Source organism: Schistocerca nitens, chromosome 8 (genome assembly GCF_023898315.1).
Source record: "Schistocerca nitens isolate TAMUIC-IGC-003100 chromosome 8, iqSchNite1.1, whole genome shotgun sequence".
In the NCBI taxonomy this organism is placed as follows: domain Eukaryota; kingdom Metazoa; phylum Arthropoda; class Insecta; order Orthoptera; family Acrididae; genus Schistocerca; species Schistocerca nitens.
Genome location: NC_064621.1, coordinates 511,168,956 through 511,193,013, shown reverse-complemented (window position 1 = coordinate 511,193,013; position 24,058 = coordinate 511,168,956). Strand labels below are relative to the sequence as shown.

The 24,058-nt window shown below is 42.1% G+C and overlaps 1 protein-coding gene across 7 annotated transcripts in view; it reads right to left on the bottom strand.

Annotated features, from left to right (window-relative positions):
• Window positions 1–24,058, bottom strand: part of LOC126199258 (oocyte zinc finger protein XlCOF6.1-like) — a 94,667-nt gene that overhangs the window by 43,904 nt on the left and 26,705 nt on the right. For all 7 annotated transcript variants that reach the window (XM_049936059.1, XM_049936062.1, XM_049936058.1 and 4 more), the window contains 2 exons: window positions 16,938–17,047; window positions 8,345–8,388 (listed from right to left, as the gene is read on the bottom strand). In XM_049936059.1, the coding sequence (XP_049792016.1) occupies window positions 8,345–8,388; window positions 16,938–17,047 (154 nt within the window). The remainder of the gene's footprint in view (window positions 1–8,344; window positions 8,389–16,937; window positions 17,048–24,058) is intronic.

Genomic DNA, 24,058 nt, shown 5'->3' with positions numbered 1-24,058 from the left:
GTCAGCAATTGCCCACATGGGCAGAACGGTGCCGGCGCAGCCGTCAGCAGATGGTGATGGCTGAACCGGCAGTGTCCAATTCGTAACCGGGCCAAAACTACCTCCTCCCGCCGAGAAGGGCGGGAGGAGGACGTCCAAGCCACGGGAAGAGGTTTCAAGGCCCGAAGCTTGTTGTCTGTAAGTGCAGCCCAATCGGCATGCCACAGCGATAAAATGCGCCGACAAATGACCCTGCTACAATCTGACGAAGGGACACAACAAGAAGCTGTCCGAGGCTGGAGGACCGCAGCCTTGGCCGCGGCATCTGCAGCTTCGTTCCCAGGGATACCGACATGGCCAGGAACCCACATAAAGGTAACCGGAGAACCGACGTCCACCAGCTGCTGAAGAGAGTGTTGGATCCTGTGCACGAAAGGGTGAACCGGGTACGGATCACTGAGGCTCTGGATAGCGCTCAGGGAATCGGAGCAGATGACATATGCAGAATGTCGGTGGCGGCAGATGTAAAGAACAGCCTGGTAGAGGGCAAAGAGCTCAGCTGTGAAGACCGAACAATGGCCATGGAGCCGGTATTTGAAACTTGGTGCCCCGACAATAAAAGAACACCCGACCCCGTCATTGGTCTTAGAGCCATCTGTATAAATGAAGGTCATATTAATGAACTTCGAACGAAGTTCGACAAAACGGGAGTGGTAGACTGAACCAGGGGTAACCTCCTTCGGGAGCGAGCAGAGGTCAAGGTAGACGCGAACCTGAGCCTGGAGCCAAGGTGGCGTGTGGCTCTCACCCACTCGAAAGGTTGCAGGGAGTGAAAAATTAAGGTGTTGAAGGAGGCGACGAAAGCGAACTCCAGGGGGTAGCAGGGCAGAGACATACAACCCGTATTGACGGTCGAGAGAGTCATCAAAAAAGGAACGATAAGACGGGTGGTCGGGCATTGCCAGTAGCCGACAGGCATACCGACAAAGCAGTATATCGTGCCGGTAGGTGAGTGGCAACTCACCAGCGTCAGCATGAAGACTCTCGACGGGACTAGTATAAAACGCTCCGATCGCAAGTCTTAAACCCCGATGTTGTATGGAGTTGAGGCGGCGTAAGATGGATGGCCGTGCAGAGGAGTATACGAAGCTCCCATAATCCAGCTTGGAGCGGACGATTGACCGATATAGGCGAAGTAGGACGGTTCAATCCGCTCCCCACGACATACCACTGAGAACACGGAGGACATTTAGAGAACGGGTACAACGGGCAGCCAAATATGACACATGTGGAGACCAACTAAGTTTCCTGTCAAATGTAAGACCTAAAAATTTTGTTGTCTCCACGAATGGGAGAGCAACGGGACCGAGTCGTAAGGACGGTGGGAGAAACTCTTTGTAGCGCCAGAAGTTAATACAGACCGTCTTCTCGGCAGAAAAACGGAAGCCATTGGCGACACTCCAGGAGTAAAGACGGTCAAGAGAACGCTGAAGACAGCGCTCCAGGAAACACGTACGCTGCGCGCTGCAATAGATGGTAAAATCGTCCACGAAAAGGGAGCCTGATACATCAGCTGGGAGGCAATCCATTATTGGATTGATCGCTATGGCGAAGAGAGCGACGCTCAAAACTGAGCCCTGTGGCACCCCATTCTCCTGGCGAAAGGTGTCTGACAGGACAGAACCCACATGTACCCTGAACTGTCGATCCATTAAAAAGGAACGAATAAAAAGAGGGAGGCGACCGCGAAGGCCCCATGTATGCATGGTGCGGAGAATGCCCGCCCTCCAACAGGTGTCGTAAGCCTTCTCCAAATCAAAGAACACAGCCGCGGTCGGGCGCTTCCGCAAGAAGTTATTCATAATGAAGGTCGACAAGGTAACCAGATGGTCAACAGCAGAGCGGCGCCTACAAAATCCACATTGTACATTGGCAAGTAGGCGTTGAGACTCGAGCAGCCAAACCAATCGAGAGTTAACCATTCGCTCCATCACTTTACAGACACAGCTGGTAAGCGAGATGGGTCGATAACTGGAAGGTAAGTGCTTGTCCTTCCCCGGCTTAGGAATCGGGACAACAATAGACTCGCGCCAGCATGTGGGAACATGCCCCTCAATCCAGATGCGATTGTAAGTACGAAGAAGAAAACCTTTACCCGCAGGAGAAAGGTTCTTCAGCATCTGAATATGAATAGAATCAGGCCCTGGAGCGGAGGACCGTGATCGGCCAAGTGCGTTTTCGAGTTCCCGCATGGTGAATGGGGCATTATAATTTTCACGATTCGAGGAGCGGAAGTTAGGTGGCCTAGCCTCCTCTGCCTGTTTGCGGGGGAGGAAGGCAGGGTGGTAATGAGCGGAGCTCAAAACCTCTGCGAAAAAGTGGCCGAAGGCATTGGAGACAGCCTCAGGGGCCACAAGGACGTCATTCGTGACCGTCAAGCCAGAAACTGGTGAGTGGACCTTAGTGCCAGATAGCCAGCGAAGGCTACCCCAGACAACAGAAGAAGGAGTAAAACTGTTGAAGGTGCTTGTGAAAGCAGCCCAGCTGGCTTTCTTGCTTTCTTTAATAATACGACGACACTGTGCATGTAATCGTTTATAATGGATACAATTCGCCACTGTAGGGTGGCGTTTAAAGGTGCGTAAAGCACATCGCCAAGCACGTAAAGCGTCTCTACATGCTGCGGTCCACTAGGGGACCGGTACGCGACGTGGAGAAGAAGGAGGGTGAGGGATGGAATATTCAGCAGAAGTGAGAATGACTTCCGTGAGGTGTGCGACCTGACTATCGCAGCTTGTGAAGGTTTGATCCTGAAAGGTCGCCCTGGAAGAGAAGAGCCCCCAGTCTGCTTTAGAGATGGTCCAACTAGATGAGCATGGAGAGGGGGTATGCTGCAGGAGATGGATAACACACGGGAAGTGGTCGCTCGAATATGTATCAGAAAGTGCATACCACTCAAACCGGTGTGCAAGTTGGGGAGTACATATAGAGAGGTCTAAATGGGAATAGGTGTGAGATGTGTCCGAAAGAAAAGTAGGGGCGCCAGTATTGAGGCAGACAAGATTGAGCTGGTTGAAAAGGTCTGCTAACAGGGAGCCCCTGGGGCAGGATGCTGGAGAGCCCCAAAGGGGATGGTGGGCATTGAAGTCTCCAGTTAACAAAAATGGTGCAGGTAGCTGAGCAATAAGTTGCATCACGTCTGCCCTGGTAACGGCAGACGACGATGGAGTGTAAACGGTACAAATGGAACATATAAAAGTGGGGAGAGTAATGCGGATGGCAACTGCCTGCAGGCCGGTGTGCAACGTGATGGGATCGTAGTAAATATCATCCCGGACCAGCAACATAACCCCTCCATGATCGGGATACCTACCACAGAGGGTAGGTCAAAATGCACAGAGGTGTAGTGTGCCAAGGCAATTTGATCGCATGGGCGTAGCTTCGTTTCCTGAAGGGCTACGACGAGCGGACGGTGCAAGCGGAGCAGCAACTTCAAGTCCTCTCGGTTGGAGCGAATTCCAGTGAATAAGTGCCATCGTAAGAAAAAAAGGAAGATGAAAGAAGGGGTCACCTCGAAGGCCGCTGAGGGCCTGGCTTCGAGCGAGCACTGCCGCCGCTATCAGTAGGCGGACAGTCATCGTCCATTGGGTCTATAGGTTCATCTGCCATCTTGGGAAGATGGTCGGGAGGGGGAGCTTCCTCCGCCGGTGAACGGCCAGATGTTCGGCTACCAGCGGTGCGGCCAGGCGAAACGGATGACGGCCTGGGGCGGCAACCGCTGGGTGGTGCAGGAGAAGAAATGCGCCGTGGCGGAGAAGGAGAACTGTGCTTCCGATGAGCCTTCTTGGAAGGTCGTTTGGTGGAAGTACCGGTCGAAGGCTGGGAGGTCGAGGTACGTAGGAAGTCTGCACAGGACGGTTCCTTCTTGAAGGCCCATGAATCTGACTTCGGGGTCTTCGTCGTAGCAGAAGCTGATGAAGGGGCTGGTGTCTGTGGGGTGATGGGAGGAAGAGGAGACGTTGACCGCGCGATCTTAGCACTGGCCGAACGGACGACCGTGGTGCTGAAGGTCAGATCGCATGTCTGTGTTGCCACCTCCCTGGTAGTCCGAGAAGAGGCGAGGACAGTACTGTATTTCCCCGCTGGGAGCAGCGTGGGCTTCCTACTAGCCAATAGCTTGCGAGCAGCCGAGGTGGACACTTTCTCTTTGACCCGAATTTCTCGGATACAGCGTTCTTCCTTATAGACAGGACAGTCGCGGGAGGATGCGGCATGGTCACCCTGACAGTTCACACAACGAGGAGACGGAGGTGGACAGTCACCCTCATGGGCATCCCTGCCACAAGTGACACATTTAGCCGCATTGGAACAAGACTGTCGAGTGTGATTGAAACGCTGACACTGGTAGCAGCGCGTAGGTGTTGGGACATAGGGGCGAACAGAAATAACCTCGTAGCCCGCCTTGATGCGCGATGGCAGCTTAACACTATCAAAGGTCAAGAAAAGTGTCCGGGTCGGTACAAGGTCATTGTTGACCTTTTTCATGACCCTATGGACAGCCGTCACGCCCTGCTCAGCGAGGAAAGATTGAATCTCCTCGTCAGTCAATCCGTCGAGGGATCTAGTATAGACCACACCACGAGACGAATTCAAAGTTCAGTGAGCCTCCACCCGGACAGGGAACGTGTACAGGAGTATGGCCCGAAGCAGTTTTTGTGCCTGATAGGCGCTCTCAGTTTCTAGTAATAAGGTACCGTTACACAACCTGGTACAAGATTTGACAGATCCGGCTATGGCATCTACGCCCTTCTGGATAACGAAAGGGTTGACAGAGGAAAAATCCTTTCCGTCCTCAGATCGAGAAACGACGAGGAACTGTGGGGCAGGCGGTAGTACTTTTGTCACTGGTGGCTGGTCAAGTTTCCGTTTTTGGGCAGAAGTCGAGAGAGAAGAAGAAAAATCCATTGCGGAGGAATCCCCCATGATTGCCAGCGTCTCCGATGGCGCGCTCCTTCCTTGTGGGGACCCTCTCAGAGGGCACTCCCACCTTAGGTGAATGTTTACACCTCAGGTCACACCTCCCGAGAAACAGACGGAGGGACCAATCGGCATGGTCAGAAGGTATCAGCTCAGGCAATCACCCCTCCCTGGGCCTGGCCTTTACCAGGGGGTACATGCGTGCCTTACATGTCTACCCAGGGCGGGGAATTACGCGTTACCCCGTCACCGGCTACGCGTGCGAACGCGTGGGTCGGCCTTCAGGCGCGCACAGGGAGGAAGGAAGAAGAGGAAAAAGAAGAGAGAGAGGGAGAGAGAGGACAGACTGTCTCAAACGCCGAGGCGGAGACCAGAGAAGGCAAGGAGAAGAAGGCAATGAGAAGGCAAGGAGAAGAAGGCAATGAGAAGGCAAGGAGAAGAAGGCAATGAGAAGGCAAGGAGAAGAAGGCAATGAGAAGGCAAGGAGAAGAAGGCAATGAGATGGCAAGGAGAAGAAGGCAATGAGATGGCAAGGAGAAGAAGACAAGGGAAAGAGTAAGGAAGACAGTGAGGTGGAGAAGAGCAAAGAAAGGAACCAACCAAAGGAAGGAAGAAACAAGAAGTGAAAAAGCAAAATGACCACAAATAGAGGTCGTGGAACCGTCCGTCTCCGGACGCAGGCGCTAACTACCCCCTTGAGGGGGAGGTACTCCTTTTAGTCGCCTCTTACGACAGGCAGGAATACCTCGGGCCTATTCTAATCCCCGGACCCGCAGGGGGGCCGATCCTCCCTTGTAGATTATAAATGACTTTTAAATGACTTTTCGGTAGCAGCTACCAGGGATATTTATGAGAGGGCATGAAAATGACCCACCCATCATTGTAATGCACAAATGGAGACTGGAAACTGTCACTTTCAACAGTTGCTACAAACTTAGCAGTTGCTGCTCTGCCTAAGTTATTTATAGGTGACGAAAGCTGTCAACTCAGAGATTTACTAGACATGGAGACTGTGTATCCTTGCCTTCCTCCAACAGCTGAAGTAACTCACACAGGCAGTTGTATGGGAAAAACACAGTTTAATTCAATCCCTGAATCATGCTGCACCTTCGATTTTTCCTGCACATAAACCACTACCTAATCTGAAAGAAGCATTAAAGGATATCAAAAATCTTTGGACATGTAGTCTGATACTTATCTTTTGATCCACATGAACTAGTATCCATACATATACTAGGTCTAGGGAACTCATACCAGTTAGAAACCAAAGATGCTAAATATAGAGGTCGCAGGGTTTGGTAAGACATGACAATACTGCAAAGTGACAAAGATGTTGAAGAACTTGAGAGAAGATCATTAATTTCTGAAAAAGTCACAGCTCAATAGCTCTTGGAAAATAAACTGGTAATAAACCTAAAAGAAGACTGTAACCAGTATTCAGAAACAAAGAGAGGGCTGGGCAAATGGATTTAGAGGTGGGTGAAACAATGCTGGAAGAAGTAGAATCCACTTGATTCTTAGATATCACCAATGATGATGAGCTGAAATGGAAGCAGAAATTTAATTTTGTCTGTATGAAACTAATCTCCCTCATATTCATAATGAAGCAGTTATCACAGTATACAGACAGCTTCTGTATACCGCACTCTTCGCATCACATCTGCGGAAGTGTAGGGGAACTCAAACAATCAAGAAACACAAAGAGGGTTCATGTTATGGAAAGAAGCAATAAGGTTCATTTTAAGACACAAGACTTCTGAAACATGCAGAAACTTCCTCAAAAATCAAGGCCTCTTAACTTTCACATCTTTGTACACATGTAAGAGAACAATACACATCACAAAAGATAGGGTACAGTGGATTATAAATGCTAGTGTACACACCCACAACACATAAAGGAACAATGATATAAAAAGCATACACCACTGACTGAGAGCACTAGAAAAAGGACCTCAGTACTAAGGCATCAAATTACTAAGCAGTCTGCCTAAAAATCTGCATGATGGTGCACAAGACACTAACTTTCCAAAGAAACTCAAAGACTATCTGGTGGAAAAGAAATTTTTACAGTGTTGAAGAGCACATATCACATTAAATTTGTATACATTGTTCTTTATAATCAGTGATGTTAGAATGTAAGCAAAATTGTTACAAAGTAAGTGATAGTTTTTCTGTTTGTGACATGCCCTATATTATATGTACAATTATTGTGCACAATGTAATCCTACAGCAGAAAAGAAGATTCCACTCGGTTCTTCATTTGTGGGGTCATATTGTCCATAGTTGCTTTAGATTTATTGAGAGCAGACTCTCAACAATTCAATTCTATTCAATTATAAGGCACAAGTCCTCAACTCGGTTCACTATTAAAAGCCTTCAGTTATTACCATAGCTTATTTAAAATGTATGTTGCAGAGATCTGCATTTGAGCAACATTTAAGGATGTGCTTCCAACACGTTTTCACTGAAAGGGCGCTGTAATTCTTTTTAAAAGTTATCTACCCTGAATATTAGTAAACAGATATACTGTGATGTTAATGTAAGAATCCCCCACTTCCAGAATGAGATTTTCACTCTGCAGCGGAGTGTGCGCTGATATGAAACTTCCTGGCAGATTAAAACTGTGTGCCCGACCGAGTTCGAGTCTCGGTCGGGCACACAGTTTTAATCTGCCAGGAAGTTTCAATCCCCCACTTGTTACATAAAGATCTACACGAGATTCACAAATGAACATTACTACAGCCCTAAAGGCTTGCTCCTGGGCAAAAAATATCATTTGTTTCTGCCTTAAGTTGCCCTCACCTCATACATAATGACAGTATGCAAACTAACATTTCTTCTGAAGAGGAAAGGATAGCTGCTATCTGATAATACCTATGTGACATTGCTTTCTCCACAAGTTCAATTACATTCTCTCTTGATGTGACTGCATTGTCGTTTTTATCTGCTTCTGGGTGCAATTATTAAAAAGGATTTTCAGCTGTATGTTTCACACATCAAATGGTGATATAATCTGTTATAGGATGGTGGAATCAATTTTAGTTTGTTTTAAGATAAGTGTAACAATAAATACACTGTCTCTCAGTGGTTTCCCTCTATCATGCTCTTCCCAAGCATCCTCGAGCCTCCAGCATCTACCCCCTACCTTGCACATTGGACAATATTCCCCTGTGTCTCTGGAACATTGGGCAACTATGACTGCCTGCATGTAGGTAATCCTGCTCTTATGCTGTACTGCTGTCCTCTACCCCTTCTGTTCCTTTCCTTGTGTTCCTCTGTGTGTGTGTGTGTGTGTGTGTGTGTGTTTTCAACAATATTATAATGAGATATTGCACATTTGAACATGGCTTTCAATGCACTAATATTACTGATTAAGTGCGGATAATACCTTTTACATGACCAGTACTGTCATCCTTCTGTTCTGAAATGTCTCTGAAAGTAAGAAAACTTTTAATTACTAATTTATATAGATACTGTGATATTTAAAATTTAGCACACAAAATTTTCAAATATAGTACTCCTTAAAAGCCGAAAAAGTATTAAAAACTTGGAAAGTAACAATGAAAATTAGCTCCATTCACTTTAATATAGAAAAAAATGAATGGTAGTTCCTCATAACAAATCCCTACATAAATTTAATATGTAATTTTATGTAAACAAGAACTAAACTAGTGATAATCAGTAACTAAAAAAAAAACTAAATGGTCAGAATTTAATTCATTACAGAGATGTATGCAAACATGAGAGAAATTATCATCATTCTGTGGCTACCACAATATACCATTAAATGTTAATGAAACATCCCCTTAAATATTAGGGTACACCATACATGATACTGCAGTCTTCCAGCCATGTCTTTGCTGCAACTAGATTCCACAAATGATAATGGAGGCCTATGAAATGTATAGCTTCAAAGATAAATTTAGATGGATGAATTTTGGACTAATAGAACTCAGTGTGTTGCACTGGGTAGCAGATGTTCATTAGAAATGAAAAGTAACATTGTGTGTACCCCAAGTAACTAATAAATCCTTTATCAGGGAGGAGAGAGGCACAGGGTGGGGAATGTAAAAAAGAAAAGACAGGTCACTCAAACCCTACCAGAGATTGAAGTATAGCAAGGATGATGGTACACAAAGATCTTAGTTTACACTCATAACAACTAAAGGTGGGTTCCTTTTATCCTGCAGTCAGTGACATGCCCTTACTTTTTAACCTTCCCCAACCCATCTCTCTCTCCTCCCTGACTAAGGGACTATTTTCAATCTAAAAGCTAAGCCTTTGTATCTATCTATCAGCAACTGAAATTCTGCCTCCTGAAAGTGGGCACTGATCAGACTTCGGTCTCAAAATTCTATAAGAGTGTCACATACAGTGGCATGTACATTCAACTCCCCTTGCACATGCCACAATTCCCATCCCATTGGAACAAACGAAACTAGAACCATGCATTCCTAATAATGAACACTTTTTTCTTTCCACATGTTTCTTTGAAACCAGTTATCCATATTACATATACACTCCTGGAAACTGAAATAAGAACACCGTGAATTCATTGTCCCAGGAAGGGGAAACTTTATTGACACATTCCTGGGGTCAGATACATCACATGATCACACTGACAGAACCACAGGCACATAGACACAGGCAACAGAGCATGCACAATGTCGGCACTAGTACAGTGTATATCCACCTTTCGCAGCAATGCAGGCTGCTATTCTCCCATGGAGACGATCGTAGAGATGCTGGATGTAGTCCTGTGGAACGGCTTGCCATGCCATTTCCACCTGGCGCCTCAGTTGGACCAGCGTTCGTGCTGGACGTGCAGACCGCGTGAGACGACGCTTCATCCAGTCCCAAACATGCTCAATGGGGGACAGATCCGGAGATCTTGCTGGCCAGGGTAGTTGACTTACACCTTCTAGAGCACGTTGGGTGGCACGGGATACATGCAGACGTGCATTGTCCTGTTGGAACAGCAAGTTCCCTTGCCGGTCTAGGAATGGTAGAACGATGGGTTCGATGACGGTTTGGATGTACCGTGCACTATTCAGTGTCCCCTCGACGATCACCAGTGGTGTACGGCCAGTGTAGGAGATCGCTCCCCACACCATGATGCCGGGTGTTGGCCCTGTGTGCCTCGGTCGTATGCAGTCCTGATTGTGGCGCTCACCTGCACGGCGCCAAACACGCATACGACCATCATTGGCACCAAGGCAGAAGCGACTCTCATCGCTGAAGACGACACGTCTCCATTCGTCCCTCCATTCACGCCTGTCGCGACACCACTGGAGGCGGGCTGCACGATATTGGGGCGTGAGCGGAAGACGGCCTAACGGTGTGTGGGACCGTAGCCCAGCTTCATGGAGACGGTTGCGAATGGTCCTCGCCGATACCCCAGGAGCAACAGTGTCCCTAATTTGCTGGGAAGTGGTGGTGCGGTCCCCTACGGCACTGCGTAGGATCCTACGGTCTTGGCGTGCATCCGTGCGTCGCTGCGGTCCGGTCCCAGGTCGACGGGCACGTGCACCTTCCGCCGACCACTGGCGACAACATCGATGTACTGTGGAGACGTCACGCCCCACGTGTTGAACAATTCGGCGGTACGTCCACCCGGCCTCCCGCATGCCCACTATACGCCCTCGCTCAAAGTCCGTCAACTGCACATACGGTTCACGTCCACGCTGTCGCGGCATGATACCAGTGTTAAAGACTGCGATAGAGCTCCGTATGCCACGGCAAACTGGCTGACACTGACGGCGGCGGTGCACAAATGCTGCGCAGCTAGCGCCATTCGACGGCCAACACCGCGGTTCCTGGTGTGTCCGCTGTGCCGTGCGTGTGATCATTGCTTGTACAGCCCTCTCGCAGTGTCCGGAGCAAGTATGGTGGGTCTGACACACCGGTGTCAATGTGTTCTTTTTTCCATTTCCAGGAGTGTATGTGTATATGTCCTAGTCCGTCAAAATTTTATTCAGGCCATATTTCACGCAAATGCATTATTGAGTTGATAATTTTCATTGTGATGATTATAGAGGTGTATTTAGTTTTCTGGAAACCATATTAATTAAAAGTAATGGATGACTGAAATTACTACCATAGTACGTAGTACGAGATTCTGGCTGAGCTTATCAGTAGTTTTAGAAATGTTGACACCTACCATTAAATTACTGTAATTTGTTTTAATTTCCTGGAAACTAATTAACCAAAAAGATATTTGGTATTACAGTTCAGATACACTCGAAATTACTGTTCCCTTTTGCGCCATTATGCCTGTTTAATTCCCAAGTTTACCATTATAATTGTGTTGCCCAAATTATTCTGGGCAGCATAACATCCATCATTAATTAATCAATCTGCTAACATCATGTAGTAAAGTTGGTGCCTAGAAAGTACCCAATTGACTTTTTGATGCATGGTCATGATCTATTAGATCCAGCTAGCCAGTTTAAGATATAAAAGTCTTACGGCTGTCACATATTGATCAATTAACATTTCAGTGTCATTTATCTTGTTAATAACGTGGCTGTGTGAAATAATTGTATGAACTTGTTTGGCTATCGTGTGTATGAGGTGTGTTTACCAGACTGCAATTCATATATGAATTTTGACTTGGGCCACACTGAAAATTTATATTCGTTTTAATAATAAGTAGTGCTCAACTGACCGTGTTTCTATAAACTATCATTTATGAAAGGAGGAAGTGCATGACGAGTGTAGTCACTGAACCTGTCACTGGATATGTAGGCTAGCCTGGTTTTGCCTGAACATGTAGCTCATCCGCTCGAGTACAGACTAAGTCTGGCTTTGGCGGCTAGAGAGAGTGGTTCTTTGTGTGTGTGTGTGGGGGGGGGGGGGGGGGGGGGGGTATGGTGTTCATTCTCATGAGAAAGGCCTGTTTGGCCAAAAGCTTAGTTTGACAACCTTTCTGTTGTTCCTATCGGCGACTCAGCACCTCCGCCTTCCTACCCAAAAATCTTCCGTCTGCTCTTGTATTGTGACGTTTGTGCTGAAGTATGAATGTGCTAACATCTTCATGTCAGTATCCTCCACCCAGTAGTAAAGTTCATCCAATTAGGAAACTGGCCATCATCCAACAGGTCAATTGAAGTTAATAAATGTGTGACCAAGTGAAACTAAAAAACAGTTCTGTTGTGTGCAGTGTTGTATAACATAGTTCAATATCCAACAAGTTTTCAGTCTGGAAACAACAAACCGGAGGTGTTACCAGGAAGACAAGGCTCAAACCAGGTTAGTATCATCACCTCGTACCCTTGCTGAATCTCCCTCCCAGCTAGTCAGCCATCCTTACCTTCAACCCTCCCTCCCTCCCTCCCCCCCCCCCCCCCCCCCCCCACAGTCTGCCCAATACAACCCATCTACATAGATACTCCGAAAGCCACTGTATGGTGCATGATGGAGTGTAGAGTGTACCATGACCACTACTAGTCAAATAGAGCAAGAGAAAAACAACTGCCTATGTGCCTTCTAAATGAGCCCTAATTTCTCGAATCTTATCTTCATGATCCTTACATACAATATGTGTTGGTGGCACCAGAATTGTTTGGCAGTCAGTTTCAAATCCTGGTTCTCTGAATTTTCTCAGTACTGTTTCTTGAAAAGAACATATCCTTCCCTCCAGGTATTCCCATTTGAGTTCCCGAAGCATCTCTGTACACTTACATATTGTTTGAACTTACTGATAAACCTAGCAGCCTGCTTTTGAGTTGCTTCAATGTATTTCTTCAATCCGACCTGGTACAGATCCCAAACACTCAAGCAGTACTCAAGAATAGGTCACACCAGTGCCCTATACGCAGTCTTCTTTACAAGTGAACCACTCTTTCTTAAAATTCTCCCGATAAACCAAAGCTGACAGTTTATCTTCCCTACCACAGTTCTCACATGCTGATTCCATTTCACATCACTTTGCAAAGTTATGCCCAGATATTTAAGTAATTTGACAGTGTCAAGCAGGACACTAGTAATCCTGTAACCGAAGATTACAGGTTTGTTCTTCCTGGTCATCCACATTAACTTATGTTTTTCCACATTTAGAGCTAGCTGCCATTCATCATACCAACTAGAAATTTTGTCTCAGTCATCTTGTATCTTCCTACAATCACTCAACTTTGACACCTTACTGTACACCACAGCATCTTCAGCAAAAAACTGGAGATCGCTGACTACCCTTTCTGCCACACAATTTATGTATATAAATAACAACAGCAGTCCTAGCACACTTCCCTGATGATACCCTTGTCTCTCATGAACATTCGTCATCGAGGACAACATACTGGGTTCTATTACTTAATAAATCTTTGAGCTACTCTCATATCTGTGAACTTATTCGATACACCCGTACCTTCGTTAACAGCCTGCGATGGGGCACTGTGTCAAATGCTTTCTGGAAATCTAGAAATATGGAATCTGCCTGTTGCCCTTCATCCATCGTTCACAGTACGTCATGTGAGAAAAGAGCAAACTGAGTGTTGCTTTCTAAAACCATGCTGACACTTGGACAAAGTCTCAAGAAAGTTTGAATATAATAAACTGACAATAAGTTTAAGGATTCTGTAGCAAACCGAAGTTAGGGATATTGGTCTGTGATTTTGCAGGTTCATTCTCTTACTTTTCTTATGTACTGGAGTCATCTGTACTTTTTTCCAGTAGTTTGGGATGTTATGCTGAGTGAGAGATTAACAATAAATGCAAGTTAGGTAAGGGGCCAATGGCACAGAGAAGAACTCTTTGTAAAACCAAATTGGGATTCCATCCAGACCTGGTAATCTATTTGCTTTCAAAACTTTCAGTTGTTTCTCTATAGCAGGGATGCTTATTACTATGTCGTCCACATGGGAGTCTGTCTGATGGCCAAATGACAGTACATTTGCACGATTCTCGTGTGTGAACAATTTCTTCAGAGCGAAATTTGAAACTTCAGCTTTTGTTTTGCTATCTTCAACTGTCACACCAGACTTGTCAACAAGGAAATGATAATTAAATCTAAACCCTTAGCTGCTGACAGGTGTTGCTGATATACATCAATGGGGACAGCTGAAAATGTGTGCCCTGACCAAGACTCGAACCTGGGATCTCCTGCTTACATGGCGTACGCTGTATCCATCTGAGCCACCAAGGGCAAAGAGGATAGTGCGACTGCAGGGACTTATTCCTTGCATGCTTCCCATGAGACCCACATTGCCAACTGTCCACAACCTACATTCGTATTGTTACTAATACTACAAATGTAGGTTGCGGACAGTTGGGAATGTGGGTGTAGCAGGAAGCGTGTAAGGGATAAGTCCCTGCAGTCGCACTATCCTTTGTGCCCTTGGTGGCTCAGATGGATAGAGCGTCTGCCATGTAAGCAGGAGATCCCGGGTTTGAGTCCCAGTCGGGACACACATTTTCAGCTGTCCCCATTGATGTATATCAACAACACCTGTCAGCAGCTAAGGGTTTCGGTTTAATTATCATTTCATTATAGAGAAGCTGCACGGTCATCAATGGTATCTGTTCTTTCGGCAACAGATACCATCTTCATATTGTCAACAAGGGACTGAATGGAAGCCTTCATCTCAGTTATGCTGTACTACCAACACATTGTAATTCCACAACAAATGAACTATGCAAAAAAGTGTGTATATGTGTGTGTGTGTGGGGGGGGGGGGGGGGGCTTTCTGTACTTGCTAGCTCTGAAAAAAGAGCATTGTTCAAAAGCTTAGCAATATTTTCAGTCTCACTTACGTGCCTATTTGGCACTCAATGCTTCAATTATAAAATGATTTCTTACTTTTACTACATGCCTCGGCAGAATTTCTATTTGGAAAGATGAATAGCAACTTGCTTTGAATGTGAATAAATGTAGGTTTATGTGTATGGAATGAAAAAATATCCGTGTAATGTTCAAACACATTCTTATCAATTAAATATCTATGCATAACATTGTGAAATGATGTGTAATGGAATGAGCACATAAGGTCAGTTGTAGGGGAGCTAAAATGCAGACTACAGTTATTGGGAGGGTTCAGCAAAAGTGAAGCACACCTTTAAAGGAGACCACACATAGAACAGTCATGCAATTAATCGTTTTGTATTGCTCATGTGTTTTCGATCCTCTCCATGTTGAGTTAAAGAGAAAAATCAAAGTAATTCAGAGATTTATTACTGGTTGAGTCGATCAGTATGAGTGTATTACAGACCTGTGAGCTCAGATGGGATCACTTCGTGGAAGAAAGTGATCTTTTTGTGGAATGTTATTGAGAAAGTTTAAAGTGCTGGCATTTATGAGACTGTAGAATGATTCTGTTACCTCCAAGGGGTATGTTAAATAAGGACCATAAGGTCAAAATTAGGACGAATACAGAGGCACATATACCATCATTTTTTACTAGCTTTTTCTACATCCATGAATGGAACAAGAAAGGGAATGGCAAGAAATGGTACAAAGTACCCTTCACATTGCATTGTACAACAGCTAGCAGAGTGATGTATATAAATGTGAATCATCAGATCATCACAGATGAACACAAGTGTCATAATGACAGTTACTTCTGTAACACAACAAGACTGCATCACAAGACTCACTTTTTGTATTGCAAGAAAAACTTGTCTCTTATGGTCTTTCAACAACCCAAATATTGCAGGATCAGGTTGATTATCATTAGCACTGCATTTCACAAATTTTTGAAACTTTATGTTTTAAATAAGCACAGAGAATTAACTGTCCACACTATTCCTATCACTACACTTTCATTTTGTGGTGTGTAGGGACGGACAGTGCTGCCACCTACCCTCTCTCTTTTCAAATATGAAAGAGCAGCCATCAGGGGTGTATCAGGTTCAGTCTTCTTCATGAGCCCTTGTAAATCATGCTCAATGAGGCAAAAATTAATGTAACAAATTCTGGTAGCAAGTAATCCTTTTTTTTTATTATTATTTCAAAACTGTACGGAACACCATGTAGTGCTGAATTCAAGATCTTATTCTAAATAGATAATCCTGAGAAGACATTTCTTGCTTATGCAATGTACAATCAACTATTTCTTTCAGAACCTGATTGTTTAACAACCAATACAAAATTACTACACATTGTACTGGAGGGAAAAAAGTCCTTGTGCTTTGAAATTCATCGCAACAACAAATCAGCAGTACACAATCTGGTTAAGGACCATATTCTCATAATGTAAAAATATGCTGCATGTAAATGTGTTGCTATGTCTATCGAATAAATATATAACACAAGCAGCTGGAAACAGGAATTTTTGCAGAATTGCTACCAAATGCATTATACACTACAGCCAAAAAGTTAAAACATGCTCAGAAATCTCTAATTCTCCCCCAAACACAGACGCATGCACGCGCGCACACACACACACACACACACACACACACACACACACACACACACACCAGAGAGAGAGAGAATCAAAAATAAACATTGCATGTTTAGGAATAAAAACTATACTTGTGAGCACTATTGTAAAGGTATTTGAAACTTGAGTGTTGTGAGTAAAAATATTTTATTCCTGGACTAGACTTTCAATCACACACTTCATTTACTAACATTTGATGTGATTATTTAGCTAATTTTAAGTAAAAGCTATAACTACACAAAAACTACATCACAGATGAGTACAAAAGCTATCTGGAATTGTAACACTCATTGGTTGTAGGAGAAACAATTTGTATTGCTTCTTGAGATCTGCCACAGCAAAAGCATTTACATGACTCTATTGCTTAAGACAAAGAGGTAAAAGTGGTTTAAAAGATAGAAAGATTTTCATGCCACAGCCAAACCAATGAATATGAAAAATGTTTTACAAACAGAAGCACAAATCACACTGAAAAGTTCTGAAAATGAACAGTATGTTTTAATTAATTGTATAGTACTGTTTAGATAATACTGTTTAGAAACAAAAATACATATGTAAGAGGACATTCACTATTTTTTTAAAAAAAAAAAGAATAACTCTTACTCATCATATGTAGCCTCCACTTTAAAAGGAATGTAATCTTCAAATGTCATCTCGTCAAACTCTTCATCCGGATCACCATTTCCATGGTCTCCATGATCAACATTAGGCTCCTGAAATAATGAATAACTTTCAGCTGAATAAGTTAAAATGACAAGGAAAGTCTGTTGTTCAGCCAATACAGCACAAACGAGTGATAAACAACTTTTATTTGCATTTCTAAAATTAGATACCATTTTTCTCCCTCTTTCAAAGGCTTGGCCAGCAACAAAAGTAATGGTTGTACAATTTCATTACACACAACAGATGAGTTTTGAAAATGAACTGATGCCTTCCACACCCAATAAACCTATCTATTTTGTATAGTCTGTTCCTTTAGGTTCAACAATTGACTAATGAGTATCTTCTTCAAATATGACTGTACTTCTCCTAAAGATGTTCAGTGTAAAGGTTGTCCAAAAACTGCAGCCACAGATGAAAATAGAAAGAAATTGCATAACATGCTACCAGATAATAGGTATTAAAATATGCAAAAAACATTTGACGTCTTTGGCATATCAAAATAAAGAGAATGATGCATTCTGCAAAAGAATTAACAATGAGAAAGGTTTGTAAAATATAAACATGTTGACCAAAATCAAATTCCAAAATGAATTTCTCAGCAAGATTTGAATTACCTTAACAAGAACACAAGTGCTTTGTGCATCAATATTTTACTGAGGATGAGACTTGGATCCACCACTTCATGCAAAAGAGTAATTAAAGCCAGAGGCTTTGTACTAAAAAAGGAAAATGCAACTTTATCTACCAGAAAGTTATGGGCAGAAGAGGTCTGGTTCGGACAAAAAAAATTCTTTCATTAGGATAACACAATCACTACAAAAATTTTTGACAATGGGGAAACTGTAGAAGTCAAAAATACGAACTGCTGGAATATCCAACCTGTTAATGTCATTTGACATCTGTCTTCCACATGTAATGAAATTTATGAATCAAAAAGTTTTGAGCCCAATAAAAAAATTATGGTAATCAGACAAAGGGATTTTGCAGGCCTTCTAGAAATGCACTTTTGGGATGGAGTTTGGTCATTCCAACAAAGTGAATTTTTTTAAATTGGAAAAACGTAGTGTTTCTCTGCCATATTAATAAATTTTGTCCGTGACTTTGTACCACATCACATTATTTTGAAGAAACATAAACCACAACTAAGTAAGCTGTTGGAATTCAAAATCCTTTCAAAACCTCTAGGGAATAGATTCTTACATAAATGAATTGTTGTAAATACATATATTTATTCTGATATAGTATGCAGTTTACGATTAATGAAAGTTATGAGTCCAATATCACCACTGCATTTATTTTACCCAGTGTCAGTAATGACAAAAAGGGAGATATATCAAGCTATACTGTTGGTACAATGGGTTCTGTGACAAGACTGGAGTGAATAACCCATTGGATTACACATACAAAATTTTTTCCCATATAATTTAAGATATCAAAAACATTCTGGAACCACAACTTGTAGAATACCGAGGAGGATTCCACTTATACAAAAACTGCCCACAAAGAATTCTCAGCTTGAAATAGCTTATGGAATATTACAAGTATAGAAATAAAGAGCTGTTTATTCCATTCACATATTTCAGAAAAGCCTATTATAGTATCCATACACATACACTTTTAAAAATCCTCAGATCATGTGGTCTTCATACCAAATGAATAGAAATCATCGAACTAACTGTAAAAAACACACATTCCAAGGTAAAGTTCAAGGGAAAAAAAATTTCTAAAGTTTTCACAATACATACTGATGATAGAAAAATTGGTGGATTAACCCCATTGCTTTTTGGTGCAGCTCTCAATTACATTATGAAAATTTGGCAAAAGGAAAACCCATCTAAAATCATAATTAGAGCCAAAGTCTCAATAAGAACAAGCTGCTTGGGTTTTGTAGACGATTTTGGTCTTTCTTAAGTCTTGATGTAAAAGCACAAGCCCAGACCATGTCTCCAAAAAATATCTTAAAACAGAATTACAAGATTTGAGAAAACTGAGATCATTCTCACAAAATCCATAAAAATAGCTAACATCTTCATAAACAACCAAAAAATTAACATAGTTCTGAAGTATAAATATCCTGGAGAAATCATCACACTTATGTCAAAAAGAAACATAGATAAATAGAACCAACAAAATAAAGAGAGATCAGTTTCCAACCTTGCCAATGAATAATAATAAATGCTTCTCTATTGACACTAAGATCCAACACTATAAAACTGTAACTCTTCTGGGAGTCACTTATGCATGCAAAACCAGTTCCAAATTAAAAATGAAAGAACACTGATCATCTCTCGAAACTGAAAGAAGAATCATCAGAACTAGTGTAAATAAAAAATACCAGATCAAAGAAGTCAAGACTCCTGCCCAATGAAACTGTCTCTCTCAAGAGACCCATCACCAGCATAATGAAGAAGAAAAGAATCTCTCCTTTCTTCCAGATCTTGCAAATGAAAACAAACAGGATTTTACAACTTGTGATGAGAAAGAAGACAGGATGCCAATGGATCTGAGAAATGCAGCTAGACCTTAAGGTAGTTCCAGATAATAGATGCAATATTCAGTGGAAATGATGCATAGAAGGAGTGCAGAGATTTCAGACAAATACGGAAAATTACGATCAAAAAGAAAAAAAAAAGGTGTATTGGGCATGCTAGAAGAACCAAACAGTGCAAATCAAGATAATAACAACAATATAGCCACAGAATCATGTTTATAAGGGATATAAGTTACAGCAACTGTTGAAGAAGCATATAGCTTTTCATTACAATGATTTTTTTTAAATATTCATGCACTGTAAACAACAGAACATGCATATCTTTCCACTACAATCATTTTAAAATATATATGTACTGTAGAGCACAGAGTACAGGGGATTCAAAAGTCCATTAACATTTGAAATTTCAATACTTCATGGAATAATATAAGTAGAAGGTAAAATTGACACATGCTCGAAATGACATGGGGTCTTATTGAAACCAAAAAATAGGCATGAAATGGCCGACAGATAGCACTTCATGTGATGCAAGAGCAATAATTAGTGTAATAGTGGATTTTTATCTAGACAATGTTCTTTATAACAAATGCTCAACATGTCGGCCATCAATCAACAATACCTGTAGTTGTGGGACACTGTTGTGAGCAGCACTGTACTGCATATCAGCAGGTACAGTGAGAAAATGCTGTCCGATGTTATCTTTTAGCACACCTAATAAGCCTGGATGATAGTGGCTTCAGCTAAAACCTCAACCAATCATCACATGGCAAAGGTCTGTGGACCAGGAAGGCCAAGCGCGACTGACGTGGAGGCTCAGCACATAATCTTCACCATACAATGTGCGCAAGAGATCTTGCACAAATCTAGCAATATGGGATGAAGCACTGTCCTGCATTAAAGTCGCACCTTCCAGCAGGTGTTTATCCTCATGTGGCGTCACTGATGTGTTACTGTCCAGCACCACCTGTTAGCCGGTTTTTGCACTCATTTTTTGTTTCAATAAAACTCCATGTCATTTCAGGCATTTGTGTCAATTTTTACCTCTACCTAGATTATCCCATGAACTGCAGCATTTTCAAATGTAGATGGACTTTCGGGTCACCCTGTACATATATCAACAAAAGTATTAAATGTAAGTTAGCTACCACACCATTCAACATTATTACATTGTCAACAAAAAGTTACATGTGACATAAATTCGTCTCCATAAATTCAGCAACACAATAAAAATAATGCTGGAGTATTATACTGGTAACTGTCTTCCCGAAGGATTTATTATTTTGACTGAGCAAGGTAATTTATTACAAAATATGCAGTCCTTGTGCTTCAACACTGTCATGGCATTTACTCAGTCTCTGACTAGTAAGATGAATGTTGTTACAGGGAGGAAGCCACTGCATGTAGGCTTGATTTGCTAGTTGTTTTGCCTTAGATGTTACTTATACGGACCTTCTAGTGAAGTTAAAAAACTGAGGAAATTTGGATCTTATGGAGCTACACTTTGCTCATAGAGTGACCTACTAGCCTCGCATGATACTCTCATAACCTTTGTGATGCAACCATTTTGAGTTTTGTGCACTGACCTGTTTTACTGGGAAGGCAATATTGAAAAGATGACAGATTATGTACATGAATAGTGAAGTTTTCTTATCTAAATCATCTTCCTCATAAATTTACTAGACAATGGTAACATTTAATTTCAATTCAGCTTATATTTATGATTATTAAGGCATTAAGAACAATTATAAAATAAGAGTTTTGCAATCCAGTTTAAAAAATTAGTTTATAGTAGAGGCAATTATGAAACAGCTACAGGGATGTCTTCAGCATAAGGAAAGTTCCTACAAAGGAAATGTTAACAAAGTTCTCCCAGAGACTAGATTCAGCCTGTTTTCATCTGCTCATTCATTGTATTATGTAGACCTCATCAAGAGTGAAACCTTCAGGGATGTAGAACAAGTCATGGTATACACAAGACAAACATATCATAGAAAATTAATTCACATACTGTATAGATGCTATTCACAAGTATGCCACCTAAAATTAATAAAGAAAATAAGCGAGAAAGATGCTACTTTGATAAAAGCTCTTGCCATCTTAGTTTTACTACAGAGCTGCCGTTCATCTGCTATTATTAGATTAATATTTATTTGGTTACAATGGTATTTTTCAAAGAAAAAACTGACTTACATTTATAGTACATTATTTCTTGTTATGCAGCTTTATAACTAACATGGCTACTTACCACGTAGTTCAGAGAGCTTTTCTATCACTGAATATAGATATTCAGATAATTTGTAGAAACAGTGGCTAATGCTGTATTGTTGAATAACTTACTAGCAGGGTATGTAACTCAATTCTGAACTCTGGACAAGGAAATGAAAATTATTTTTGTGTATATGATATTGCAGTGCCTGAGTTATTACGAATTGTGATGCAAAATTCCTTCAGACATGCATGCATGCATGACCGAAACAAAAGGCAATGCAGCGACTACAGCCATTATGAAATAGAAGAAATGTATTTGCAGTTGCAAATATGGACAATCATCATCTGTATAACGGAATGATAACAAAGAAAATGTTTGCTGGACTGGGACCTGACCCCAGATTTCCTGCTTATCACATGCAGTCACCATACCATTTGGCTATCTGAGCACGAATCAGAGCCAGAAGTTTAGGTCTGACCATGAGTCGTGCTAAGATAGCCACATGGTATAGCAGACGCGTGGTTGAAAGTTTTAGCATTTTTCCCTGACAAATTTTGACACCTCAAGAGTAAGCTAAGATGGAAGTTGACAATCTGTCTTTGCAGCTATGGTACAAGAAACAATAGTGCAAACAAGGAAATATTTAACAAAAACTTGCAAGCAGATGATGTTTCCTGATATGAGCAGAAATATTAAGTACTAACATCAACAGCTTTTGTAATGAACTGTTTTTTAGATGGAGAAAGCAAGCCAAATATTATAAGTTTTTTATTTAAATCATTGATGTTGTTTACTTCAATAAAACGAAACATATTTTGTGACAAAAATACGGATTTCCTTGGAGTCGCAAGACAGATTTAAAATACATTCACTGATTTCTGAAATAACTTCAGAAAAAATAGGCCTCTTGAAAGAAGTGTATAAGGTTGGGAAGAATTGTGTAAACCAACAATGTAGGTGACCGCAATAAATGTTAGTTCTACTATGTTCATTATTGTCAGTTATTACCTACTGTGTTATATCTATTATTTTACAGGTATTTTGCAATTTTTCTTTTGAGAAATCTATGAGTACATAGCGTACAAACTGTCAGTGACTGACAATTTTCTTCTTCTTATCGTCCATACTTTCCAACATTTAAACTACTTTTGAAATGCCAAAATGTAGTAGAACAAATAAAATGTCCATAAAATGCCACACTGTACAATATAATTGCAGTGAGAGTTGCAATTCCTGAAATCCATCACATGACCTCTGGCCTGCTGATGAGCATTGCAGTCCTGGATCCACGGATATATCATGAACATCTGCTGCTTTACACCACACAAAAACAGACAGGGCCTGTAGGGAGATCAGTGAGACTAGATCCGACAGGCAGTGTCTGCACATTAGTGGAAACTGAATTGCTTCAGACCAGCACGCACGATCCATTACAGATACTCTTAGTAACAGCCTGTGGTTTTGGCCCGTTGTGGAAACCCACTCGTGTGGCCAGCTAGTCCTGAACCACAGACATCATGTTGATGAAATGAGACCATAGTGATCAATCCATACAACAGACAACGTGTTCAAATACTCTGAGAATCAATAATAACGAGGAAAGGCAGAAACTCACCATAAAGATGATTTCTGAGCCAGAGACAGGCAGGTAGGAAAGACAATTACACTCTCACAACTAAATTTTCAGCCATAGCTCTTGTCAGAAAGCATACAGTCACTCAGAAACAACTCGTGCACTCACGACCACTGTCTCCGGCCACTATGTCTACAGTCTCTAAGAATCAGATCCAAAAAAACCACTTCTCATGCCTTCCTGCCACTTGTAGGCAGCTGCTAGGCTAGTGGCGAGATGTTGTGGCAGCACTGACTGCAAGCTGGGAGGAGTGGTAGGAAGGAGAGAACTAATAGTAATGAGGCAGTAGGGAAGTGGCACACATACTCAGCTGCACCTAGCCAGCAATGATGCATGATACCTCAGTAAACAAACCATTTCATCTACTGAGATAAAAACGAGATTTTTCCAATGTTTTTTTTCCACATTTCCTTGACATTTTCCTGATAAGTTTGAAATTCCCTGATATTCCCTGATTTCCAGAACCTTTGGCTACCTTGGGTAAGGCAACTGCTCGTGATATGCACAAAATCCGTGTGAGTCCCGGTGCAGCACAAATTGTCATTGTCGTAATTTCATTATACAGCTGACGGTTGTCCATATTCGCAACTGCAAACGCATTTTCTGTTATGTCATATGACTGTGAATCTCGCAGTTCAATTGAAACTAATTTGTATTATCACCAACAAAAACCATTATAAATAAATGTACTGGGAAGTGAGTAAGAATTCCAAGGTACAGTGTGTGTT